Source organism: Sceloporus undulatus, chromosome 7 (assembly GCF_019175285.1).
Source record: "Sceloporus undulatus isolate JIND9_A2432 ecotype Alabama chromosome 7, SceUnd_v1.1, whole genome shotgun sequence".
Classification (NCBI taxonomy): domain Eukaryota; kingdom Metazoa; phylum Chordata; class Lepidosauria; order Squamata; family Phrynosomatidae; genus Sceloporus; species Sceloporus undulatus.
This window is the reverse complement of record NC_056528.1, coordinates 50,944,350-50,956,488: the sequence shown is the minus strand read 5'-3', so window position 1 is coordinate 50,956,488 and position 12,139 is coordinate 50,944,350. Positions and strand designations below refer to the sequence as shown.

The 12,139-nt window shown below is 48.0% G+C and overlaps 2 protein-coding genes across 6 annotated transcripts in view; both read right to left on the bottom strand.

The window, feature by feature from the left end:
• Positions 1-434, bottom strand: part of YIPF6 (Yip1 domain family member 6) — a 10,820-nt gene extending 10,386 nt beyond the window's left edge. For all 3 annotated transcript variants that reach the window (XR_006105111.1, XM_042480541.1, XM_042480540.1), the window contains exon 1: positions 288-434. Coding sequence is in view for 2 of the 3 variants with exons in the window: in XM_042480541.1 (XP_042336475.1) it covers positions 288-362 (75 nt within the window). In the remaining variant the exon portion in view is untranslated. The remainder of the gene's footprint in view (positions 1-287) is intronic.
• A 388-nt stretch (positions 435-822) lies between these two features.
• Positions 823-11,107, bottom strand: EDA2R (ectodysplasin A2 receptor). Of its 3 annotated transcripts, XM_042480412.1 has the most exons (10): positions 10,810-11,107; positions 9,882-10,017; positions 9,486-9,596; positions 8,847-9,025; positions 8,368-8,453; positions 8,020-8,184; positions 6,754-6,900; positions 5,200-5,720; positions 4,676-4,724; positions 823-4,447 (listed from the first exon to the last, which is right to left on the bottom strand). In XM_042480412.1, the coding sequence occupies exons 2-10, from the start codon at positions 9,927-9,929 to the stop codon at positions 4,152-4,154; spliced, it is 1,602 nt and encodes a 533-aa protein (XP_042336346.1). In that variant the 5' UTR covers positions 9,930-10,017; positions 10,810-11,107; the 3' UTR covers positions 823-4,151. The 3 variants fall into 3 exon arrangements, with proteins under 3 accessions (XP_042336346.1, XP_042336349.1, XP_042336347.1); XM_042480415.1 differs by lacking the exon at positions 6,754-6,900; XM_042480413.1 differs by lacking the exons at positions 9,882-10,017; positions 10,810-11,107 and adding an exon at positions 9,792-9,853.
• Between the last annotated feature and the right edge of the window lie 1,032 nt (positions 11,108-12,139).

The following is a 12,139-nucleotide window of genomic DNA, read 5'->3' as shown; positions in this document are numbered from 1 at the left end:
TGCTTCTCTATGGGGCAAGTGTTCCCCGAGGGTCTCCCTGTGGGTGAGGCAGGCATTCCCCAATGGGAAAAGATTCTCCCATTATCCCCTATGGGAAAGCATGCTTTCTCTATGGGGCCAGTATTCCCCAAGGTCTTGTGTAAGGAGTCTCTATGGGAAAGAGTCCCCAATGGCTCTCTATGGGCAACTACTCGAGTCTAATGTTTCCCTTCGGGCAAGTGTTCCCCGATGGTTCTCTATGGCGAAGGAGCCTGGGGCCCTCCTCCTTCTCCGCCGGAGGAACCCACCAGGGGCTTGGAGGCTCCCTCGCCCGCTGCTCCTGACGCCGCCATCGCCGCTTCCTCGCTCACCGCGGCCGCCATTTTGGCCTCATCGACGTGGAGGAAGGAAACAAGGGAGGCCGAAGGGGGCGGAGCCGCCGGGACTACGTCATCGCCGCGCGACCGCGCAGAACGCGGAGGGCGCCTCCGTCGCCTTGGCAACCGCACAGGCCGCGCGCGAGGGCTGCCGGGAGATAAAGGGGCGGGGCCAGCCCTACGAAAAGTAAGCTGTAATTACGATGACGTCAAAGATGACCTCGTTTTGAGGGATTCTGGGATCTGTAGTTTTCTTGAGAGACATCCTGCCCGCTGCTGCAGCTAAAGCGGCGTCGAAGTGGGCTAATTCTGCAGTGCAGACAACGCCAGAGACTAGCCCTTAATATTAATTAATATTTAATTATTAACATTAATTAATATTAACAGCCAATTGACATTGGTCTCTTGGCCAAACTTTGGTCCCTCAGAACTAGGCCAGAAAAGACAAAAGTCGGAGAGAAAACGATGCCATTTTATTTCTTTATTTCTGAAAATAAAAACACATTCCACAAAGGAGAGCAAAGTCCAGACAGTTATGGCTCCCGACATACAAAGCTCATCACCATCATCATCACCAAAAAACCCCAATTACAGCCAAGAACGCAAACGCCGGGCATTTTGGCTTCAGAAAAACAAAACCAAACATATGAAATAATCTGAAACGACGACAACAAAAACCAAAAGGGTGACTGTTTAAAGACAGTCTTTGTTTAGGAATCCTAATACAACAAACGGTTAGCAAAAATTAATCCAAACGTTTTGACGCTAGTCTTGTAGCGCAATCCTGAGGAGAATATCCCTGTAATTCGTTCGTACATTTAAACGTTTAGCATTTCGCCGTTCCAAAAATACTTGTCCCATTAAGCTGCATTGGGCCATTTAGCAAATCCAAACAATACCTTTATTGGCCAAGCAAAATGTTGCAATGCTGTGTAATAATGATAATAATACATTATTATTACTACTACTATTATTCATTGCGAGTTCCTAGGATAGAAGAAGCCACAATGGTGTGCATAGAGCCCAGTGACAGGTAAACCTCACTTTGTCCCCATTGAAATAAATGGGACTCTTGTATTTGACTTCCAATGGCCTTAATGGGATGCAAGGAAGCTCAGCAATGCAAAGAGCAATGCAAGGTTATGCAATCCTTGCAAGACAGGACCCTGGAAAGGAACGGACCCACAATTGCAAATGCCATTGCTCCTGACTGGGCACGACGTGTGTCTCTTGAGCCATTCAGACGTATAGTACACACATTTCATTATAGACAGAAGAATCACCCAGCGAGAGAAGCATTTCCACAGCAAAGGAGGTAATGGGAAGTTTAAAACTCAATCCCCATAGAGAAAGCTACTTCTATCAGTGGACTATTGGGTTCACAGTCTTGTTTTGCTACACAGCTATCGATGTCACTACAGTTAATACACACACAGGGTTTGTTTTTGTTTTTTCACAGCTCAAGAAAGTAAACACTGTTCAGCAGTCAGCCTGCAACCCTGTCCTATAGAAAGGTCATAATCTGAAACAAAGGCTTCAGGATCGCAGGGCAATAATGCTGAAATTACATTCATGCGACCAGTTTCGGTACATGCTGCAATGTTTGCAGGTAGAGAAACCATGAAACGCAATTGCAAAACATGCTGAAATACTGGACCGAGAAGAGGTCTATCTGCAGGCCACACAAATCATGCAAATACATACTTACGGAAAGAATTCATTAGATGCAAAGGCCTCTCTTTAAGTGTCCCCTAAAACTGATGACTTAAATGGATTGGAAATTACTACATTTACGACGAGGTTGACTTTCTTATTTCTAAGATGTGACATGGTTTTACCAATATCAACGGATATAATAAATATTGATTATACTGGAACATTAGGGGCTTCAGTCCCAAAAAGGACCTTATTTCTGGTGCATCGGGAGAAACAAACAGCCACATCCCTCCCTTAGCTCTGACTGCCATTGACTAAACGCAAGCAAAGCAGCCAGACAAGATGAGATCCTTCTCTTTGGCGGAGGACGTTTTTCCCAATGGGAATGAAAAGCTCCCAATGCAAATCGGCCCAACGTTTCCAGGAAGACCGGAAGCCTCTCTCTTTTTGCCCCTTTTGCACCAAAGCCAAGCCTAAGGTTTTGTCTCCTTTAGCCCTGGCCCTTGCTTTTCACTCTGGGACTCAATGGATATTGCAAAGACTACAAATCCACTTTGTCCCGGAGGAAAGGATTCAACCATTGGAAAGTGGCAGCAAAATAAATGAAATCGCTTTGACATTAGAAGTGCAGGAAACATGCTTCCTGAATCCTGGGTGGCATTTGGCGCATGAGGACAAAGAAGAGCTTATGGGCTCCAAAGGCATTCAATGAAGGAAGGAGGAAGGAAAGAGGAATAACAGCTCCACTCCAATAGCTCTCCAATGTCTAATTCAAGGGACAACAGCCATCTCTGTCTCCCTGTTTTCCTATAAATTGAAATCACTTTCAGACCCCTAATCCAGCAATTCAGAACACAAGGACAATTGGAAACATCTGCTTAAAATGGCTGGAGCCTTGGCACCGATGCTTGAGAAAGGAGTGAAGGCCACGGAGACGTAGCCCTACATCGAATTCTTAGTCCAAGCTGGAACAGACCCACTAATCAATGGGAAGTCAGAGATGGAGACGATACGTCCCTCAGAGATGCCGTTGGACTACAAGTCCCATTATCCTTCTAGCCAGCGTAGCCATAGCTAAGAGATGCAGCCCAACAATATCTAGAGGGTTGCATTGTAGTGTATGGCAAGTGATAAGTTCACTTAAAGAGAGGCACTTCTCCCCAAAATAACAAATCCGTAGGCCTACAAATCTTTCCTCTGAAACCATTAGAGGCATTTACAAATCCAAATTCCTCAGTAAAGGAGATTTTACCTGCAGAAAAGGGGTCCAGATGGATATCCCTTTTCCCAGAACGAAACCCCAAAAGAGGATTAGAACAACCGCAAAAATACAGTAACTCTTTCCCCATTAAAGCCCTCGAAGTTCAGAAAAGAATTAATATTATTTTAAAAATATTACGACACACTTGTAAACAAAACAGTTATAAATGTCAGCATTTGTTTTAAAAAAGGAAACCCCTGAATGTGTGTCGGCAAGAAAATTCCCCGTAAGGGACCCCAGGAGCCCTATAGACATTGCAGAAACATTAAAGATATCAGCGAGAAACCCGTCTGTCTTTTTGAAAGCTAGTCCATTCAAGGCTGGTCAATGAAGACAGATCTGTTTTTAAGGAAGATCTGAAAGCTGGTACAAAATGAAAGATCTTCATGCTCTTTCTTTTAACTTCATAGAGTCGATCTCAAGCACCAACTTTTTGGAAACAGTGGGAAACTGATGCACAGAATATAGTTGTACATTTTCCAAAGTAGGTGACCCAGGAGGCAAAACTACTGTTTCCAAAGGAGGATCAAGATGATCCAGGAGATGAAGTAGATCTCAAGTACAGAGACAGCATGAACTAGATCTCAAGCAGAGATACAGCATCAGTAGATCATTATTTTAAAAAGAAAGAAAGAAAAAGACAGTGGATTGATGGTGAGCCAGAAAATTCATCCCTGAAATAGGGCCGTCCAGCCGATGTCAAAAATCTCCCTGAATTTTCCTTTCCTCGTCTCCACAAGCAACGTCTTCCTCTTCAGCTTGAAGATCTCATCCTAAAAAGATCTCTAGGCAAGACAATACCTCTTTCGGCAGACAGCTGAACCCATCTTGCTTGCAGGAGAGGCTCTGAGATGAGAAAGCGCTCCGGCCGGACGCACCTAGTGACTGCAGTGGTGGGTCTGGCTGCCCACAAAGTGACCATAGAGCAAAAGGAAGGCATCAAACCGCTGGAGCTTCTGCAGCGCTTGGGCCAAGGAGAGGACTGAGAGGGGCCTTCCAGAAGAGGCCAGGAAGGCGACAAGCTCCACGAACCCAGATATCTGGGGCTGCTTGTGAGCTGGGACCCCCAGTTCCTCTCCCAAGTGGCTGAAGTTCTTGAGTCCAGGTAAGGAAGGGTCCAAGTGGTCAGCGAGAGAGAGCACCAGGGAAGCCGGCAGGCTGGCCAGAGGGAGGTCTAGCAAGGAAGACAGAGGGAGAAAGGACTGGTCACAAACATGGCTTGAGTCCAGACTATCTGAAAGATGGTTTGACTGGGAACTATGAATAGGAAGCACTCCATGCTGTAATATTTAGTTGCAGCTTCCATGAGTTCTCCCTATTGGAGACGTCCAGTCAAACCACACCTAAGCTCCAGGACCTTCCCTGGCCAGCCGGAATAAGGACCAGCCACCCACTTACTCACCTTGCAAAACATCGTGGATCTCAGCCACAATGCTCTGAACGTCACCTCCCTAGAGAAAAACAATGTACTGTCAGTGAGCGTGTGCAATAGCAATAAAGCAATACCAAAGCCTAGGGAGGAAAAAAAAACACAGCCCTACATTTTGGAATACAGTTGAGGTTCTGGAAGCTGTAGTGCCAAAGGCAACCTTTCTCCCAAGCAATGGGTGATTTTGTCATTGCCCAAAGCCTGGAAAAAAGGGCTCTTGGGTCCCTCATAGGACCTGACCCCAGCAATGGGAACCAGCGACAGAAAACCTACCCCAAACTGTTCTCCAACGTTTTGGAATACAACTCTCAGGTGAGGGTTGGTTCCGGGAACCGTGGTCCAAAAAGTAATGTTTCCCCCCCCAAGTCCTGGCCAGTTCTGCCACTGTCCACTACGAAGCAAAGCATTCTCATAGTGGACAGTGGCAGAATTACCTAGAGCCTGGAAAAAAGGCTCTTGGGTGCTTTATAGGATCTGAGCCCAGACAGAAAACTTACCAGCTGCTCCCCGCTTTCGACAATGGGATCCCTGAAGGACAGGGATGAGGTTGGGGCAGATGCACAAGCAAGCTGGCCTTTTGCTGATGGGTAAACTGGGCAGACTGGTGCCTCAGGGTGCAGCTGCTCTTGCGCCACCATCTTCCTGGCGTCCTCTTTGTGCCTGATGACCATGCGCCCCGCTTGGTCGGAGAATGCCTGCAGGTCCAGCTCTGTGCACTCCACGGGGGCATGGGGCCAGCGCGGCTGGATGTCCATGGCACAGAAGGAGGGAGGAGGAGTGGGGTGGCCAGGATCCTCCCCAGACCCATGCCCAACCTCCATGAAAGAAGACCCTCCGGCCGAGCAGTCGCTGCACTCTGAATTCCTGAGCAAGGGCCGGGTTTCTAAGGGATTCCTGGCCAGAGGAGCCTTTGGGCTGAGAGTGACCAGGGCAGGCGAGTCCAAGTCAGGCTGGTAGCCGGGCAAATGGAAGCCAGGGACCTCCGCTTCTGGGACACATGGCACAGACTCAGAGGGACCTGGATGGAGAAAGGAGGCGGCGTTAAGAATACCATTTTGCCTGGGGTTCCCAGCTCTCAAGGACTGGACCAAAGGGGGAGGCATCTCAGGGCAAGAGCGCTGCCTTGGAAAAGTATATGTGGTTGTTAAACTCTGGGTTTGTTTTTTTCCCTATGCAAACAGCATACTTGGTGCAACTGTGGTTGATGCTTAGGCAGTCATGCTTCCACCATCCTTATACAAGCGGAATATCCTTTATCCAAAAATGCAAAATCTGACATGCTCAAAATCTAACACGTGAGCCAGTGACACCTTTGCTTTCTGAAGGTTCAATGTACGCAGACTTTGTTTCATGCACATTATTAAAAACACTGAGTATAGGATTACCCCATGGAGTGCAGAGTGTGAGACTTGTATAAGGTATATATGAAACATTAATGAATTTTAAGGAGTTGGATTTAAGGACATCTCCAAGCTATCTCATTATGTATATGCAAATATTCCAAAATCCCAAATGCAAAGCGCTCCTGGTCCTGAGCATCTTGGATACAGGAGACTCGACCCATAATATTTTCCATGCGTAACCTCCAAGGGTCCTTATTAATCCTTTGTTATCCACTTTTTGGTTTGTTTTTACAACCTCCCAGCTTCTCTCTCCTCCTCTCATTTGCTCCCTTTGTCCTCAGCTTACTTCAATTGCTGCCAAGTGAATTTAAAGTGCAAAAGTCATTTGCACTCAGTCAAGTCAGGCAAAAACAAAAGGCTGCAGCCTCTTCTAGCTTGTCTGTTCTTTCTCATCAATTACATTTGCCCTCTTGACCACACTGATATTGCTCAGCCACTGATATTGTCCCAGTTTTTAATCTGTCAAACATTAGAAGGTGTGAGATATATCCTGAACCTAGGAAGCAGTCTGAGTCAGGCCATTCAGGGGCTCCCAGAGGGTCACCAAATGTGCCCAAATTCTCATCAAAGGTCTATATAGCCACATATATTATGACACTGTTTTGGCCGTCGCCAAGCCACCCAAAGATGCCATCATGAAAGAGTCACCTTCTAGTGGCCCACAGCCCTTCATGAAGCTCTCGGTGCCAAAGCAAGGAGGGTCCAATGTCGGTTTGTGGAAAGAGACGCCGGCCGGCAGAGCGGATGCTTGAAAGGTCACCCGCTGACCAGGGAGGGTCGGGCTCCGCTGAAGCACTTGAGAGAGAGAAGAAGAAGTAGTGAAAGAAAAGAGGGATAAAGATCAATGCCACCTCATGCTGAATTAATATCTGAAGCAGCATTCCAAGTGCATGTCCTCCAACATTTGCTAGGTCAAAACCGGTTCACATTGTTGGCCAAGCAACATCAAGAGTGCGCTCAAGATGGCAGAAGTTATTTGTGAAGAAGAACGAATGAGCCAGGTTGGGAAGGGGAAGGCTCTGCCCCCATTCATATATATATATATTTATGCTCTGCCTTTCTTCTGGGATAGGATCCCCCATACCCTCCTCTTGCTCCACTTTGGCAGGGACAGACCTGCTTCATCTTCCATCATCCCACTGTTTTCAAAATGTCCCCGTTTCTCTTTTTCCCGCTTTCCCCCTTTTGTCCTCAGCTTACTCCAATTGCTGCAAACAGTGTGCAAAGTTAGTTTGGATTCCATTAACTGATTGGGAAAGATGAGAAAAGAAAGCAGAACCTTGTTCTTCCCAGTAGGCTGAGGCAAAAGCAAATGGTTGCAGCCTCTCCTATCTCATCTATTCTTCCTCATAAATATCTATCACCTTTCTGAAGACACACTGATATTTGTGTGTGTCTTGCTTTTCATCTGTGAAATTCTGGAGGGTGAGTTCTGCCCCGACCGTTTGCAAACTTCAGTTTGCATCAACAATGGAAGTAAGCTGAGAACAAAGAGTGAAATTGGGAAGAGGAGAGAGAAACTGGGACATTGTAAATGCAGCTGAGTGAGAAGTCATAACATAGGATTAACTGGGGAGGATCTCAGGATAGTTGGAATCCATGATGCTACAAGGTGAAGCCCCAATAATGTCATTAAGCAAGATACCTGAAACATCTACTAAAGTTGCACAGAGCATGCCATTTGGGGAGAAAGTCCCCATAAGAGAAGCATCCCAGTCCCTTACTGTTAATGAATCAGATCAGATCACTAATACAAATGAATGTTGACGCCACCACTGTTTGGCCATGATTTCAACAAGGACTCTAATGCCCATTTGCCTGGTGGCAGAAGCCCATCTCAGTAGAGGAGGGAAGCCCAAGATGACAGAACCGAGGAAAGGAGACGCCAAGGAGCTTGGGAGAAGGCTCACTCACCCCGCTGGCACTGGCTCTTCCAGAACCGCCGGCCGTAGAGGATGGAGACGGTCAAGAGGACCAGCAGGATGATGACCAGGGCGCTGATGGTCAGTGCCACAAGGGCCGAGGCATGAGCGGGTGCCGAGTGGCTTTCCACTTTCACCAGGGAGACTCTCGCACGGCCTGAAAATGCAAGACCCACCCAAGGGTCAGGAGTGGTTTTCACTAGAGGTACAGAATCCATCAGATACATATGTTAGACCAGGCCTGGGTCTTGGCCAAGTCACACCCTCTCAGCCACAGAGCAGTCTCAAACTGGATTATTTCTGCTGTGCGGACGCAGCCCGAGCCCATCGGCATACTCACACTGTCGTTCAGAAGGAGGGGTCTGCTTGGTGCAAGGGACGCACACCAGATCCTGGAAACCTCCGATCTGGGTCTTCCTATAGAAACTGAAAGAAGGAACAGTTATTCGGGTGGAAGAGGGTTGGGACTCTGCTCCCAAAATGGGCAGCAGCCATGCACAACTTCTTCCGCTGCTCCAGGACGGATCCTCAACATCTAAAAGGTGTTTCTGCCTTACACAGACCCTAAGTCATAGTCCAACGCTCAAACCGCAACACCACACTGGTGTTAATAGGATTGCGTGTTTAATTTTTTAAAATTTAACATTTAATAACAGATTGCTTTCAGACGTATTTCCAGTTGCAATGTATTTTGGAATCCATCTCAAGAGAAAGGTGGGATATATGTAAAAATAAAGACATGAAAGCATTTCCTCTGAGCATCATTGTTATGGATTTGAGCTGCTCCCATGCTCTTTTTGCAATGTGTCCTGTACTTACCCAGGAAAACACTCTCCACAGACGGCGTCCGAAGTGGCACTACAGTTGGACTTCTGGACCCGGTTGATCAGGCTGCAAGAGGCGCAAGGCTTGCATCCATGGTGCCCCCAACCGTCCTTGAACCTCCGCGGTTGGCAGGGCACGCATTGCGCATTGCTGCCTTCGCCATAGCCACACTCCTGCGAGAGAGAAAACATGCCTGTTTACACATAGAGGCCAACTATGGAACAATTGGTTTGCATGGAGGAACTGTGCAAAGGAAATATGCACATATGGAAGGTTCTCAATATACCTCCTCAAGCAGATCCCTTGATGGTGAAGTCAGTGCACCCCATGTTTAGCATGAGCATTGAGTACTTTGCAAGTGTTGCAAACACATGTGTGAGACGGTCCTAAAACAAGAGCCAAGAGCCATGGAATTTCCCAAGTGAAGCTGTAGGCTCAGGAGGGGGATCTGATAGCTTTTCCCATCAGAGGGGCAATGACTCTGTTTATGGCCATTAGTCTGAGCTGTGAAGCTGTCCTGACTAAGAAGTCCAGCTATTTGCAGAGCTCCTCTGCAGCCCAGACCACCAATGGCTCCCACTGGGGCATGGAGGCCACTGGCCACTGCCTCTGGCCAGCGGCTGCCCAGCTCACCTCAGAGAGCTCCATCCCGGGTCCGCATTGCTTGCATGGGCTGCATTTCCCACGATCGTCCAGGTATTCATTCCCGCGACATTCCACTGGGTTTGCAGAAAACCGTGGCACCTGGGGAGAAAAGAAGGGGAGGAGAGCCCTATTGAGTTGGCAGCCACATCTGGGATGCGTGGCATGCAGCCCCCCATGCTTCCCTTGCCTGGGCTTGCAAGCATAACAGCTCCGAGATGCCCCCATATTTGCTCCACTGAAGACAAGAGCAAAGAGGGCCTCGGCTGCAACTGACCAAAGTGTCAATTGACTCACCATCCCACCATTGACTGAATGGGTCTACCCTGGTTGGGACTCGCCAACAGGATCCCAGTTGAGGAGATGCCGCCAGAGCTGGGTCCATACCTTGCTAGCAAGCATCAGGAGGAACATCATTGCAGCCTCTTTTGCCATTTTAATTCATTGCTGGGTCAGGAGAGAGGACTGCCGGACTTTGGGAGTTAGCCACGGACTTCCTTTCTTCGGTCGAATCCCTCAGAATCTAAGTTATACAAAAGCAAGCAAAGGAATGGGAATTGAAGATCTATGGATTTTGGCATCCTTGTTTTTTTGGGGGGGGGGAGGGATCCAGGAACCAAATCCCACTAATAATAATAATAATAATAATAATAATATTTATTTATATCTTGCCTCTGTGTGGAAGACAACCAGGGCAGCTTACACTCAAAATAATACACTTCCATATCCCAATATCCTGCCCCCTTAAAATAGTCATTAAACAACACACAGTTAAAACATACCTTAATGCTACTACTAATACCCCATCGTACTGAATGGGACTTGAGTTTCCTCGGATTTGGGGATCCATGGCGGGGGGGGGGGTCCTGGAACCAAATGCCAGCCAAGGATACCAAGAACCCAGTGCAATAGTAGTCATAGTAGTAATACCCCACTGTATATAATAGTATTGCAACATGCATGGATTTGGGGATCCATGGGGGGGGGGGTCCAGGAACCCACCCCCAGCAGCCATCCCTGCATTATTTACCCATGTCTCCCTTTTATTTCATGCCCTTTCCTCCCTCTTTTCCCTCCAGTCCTGGAATGCCATTGGGGTAAAGACAGGATGGAGGCAGAGGAGGAGGAGGAGAGAGGCTGCCTTTCCTCTCCTCCTTCCCAAAGAGGGGCTGCTTCTTGCAATGAAATAAACCCCCTTTTCCCCCTGCTGCTGCTGCTGCTGCTGCTGCTGCTGCTGCTGCTGCCCACTCCATCTTCCCCTCCCAAAATCACCCAGATGAAACCCAGACTTAAAGCATGCCAAGGAGGCACCCACCAGCCTTGCGTGCCCCTCTTCTTCCTCCTCCTCCTGGGATGGCAGCTCCTTGCAAGTCCAGGCTTGTCCTGGAGCCCAGCCAGAGCAAGGCAGAGGCAGGCTGCTCCTGGACGGACTCCGGAGCCCAGCAAAACAGGGCACTGCTACTACTTACTACTAGACTAGTACTAAACTACTAGAGACACTGGAGGCTCGTGGGGATGGCTGCTGCTGGGCAATGCATGCCCGGACAAGACCCCCGCCAGCAGCCCCCTCAGTCTCCCTCCTTCTTTCAGCCCTTTATACTCTCTCCTCTTCCCTCTGCCCTTTGCCCAAAGCTGGCAGGCAAAGCAGCTTTCCAAAGGGAGAAAGAAGAAATACCAATGGAAAGATCATTTCTACTTCTTGTTGTTGTTGTTGTTGTTGTTGTTGCATGCCTTTGTTTCTGACTGACAGCCACCCTAAGGCAGAGCTGTTATGATGGGCTTTTCCTGGCAAGGTTTGCTCAGAGGAGGTTTGCCACCATTGCCAACCTTTGAGGACGAGAGAGTGTGACTCGGGCAAGGTTGCCCAATGGGTTTGCATGGCCGAGACAGGATTCGAACCCTGGTCTTTGGAGTCAACGCTCAGACCACTACGCCATGCTAAAAAATGGCATTATGTGTAGTACTATACATTGGTCAATTTGTTGTGACTCGTTTTGGAAGCCGCTTTGGTCTCGTACCGGAAGAAAAAGAGATCCATTCCTTTTTTAAAAATAGGATCTACAGCAAATACTATTTAAAATCCATGTTCTCTGAGTGAAATGGAGATCCACAGACGCTTTTCTGCTCTCCTCCCAGAAGAGGGAGCCTCATTGCAGCTTGATTCTTGCAGCTGGACTTGGACCGAAAGAGGAGGCCAGGGATGAGGGTCCGCAGAAGCTTCCCCTCTTGACCTGGATCCCAAATCCTCTGGTTTTCTGAGCCATTCCTATTGAGAAATAGGCATTTGCTAAGGGCCATGGCCAGCCAGACATGCCATAGTCTGGTGACACTGGAAACCGACCTGAGCATCACAAAGCATGTGCAAACCGGGAGAGCCAACACTTCTGATTTGCAGGAAGAGTCCGGATTAATCCTCTGCCTTCCTGCTTTTTCATCTGCTTTTAAAATGTCCGGCTTCTCTCTCTTCCTCCCACTTTATCCTTTTGTCCTCAGCTTTCTTCAGTTGCTGCAAACCAAGTTCAAAATGCAAAAGCAAGTTGCAGTCAATGCATCAGGATCTCTCCTTTTCTTCCCAAGAGGCAGAAGCAAACCCCTGCAGCCTTTTCTTGTTTGCGTCTCCTTCCTCATTAATCATTTTCCCCATT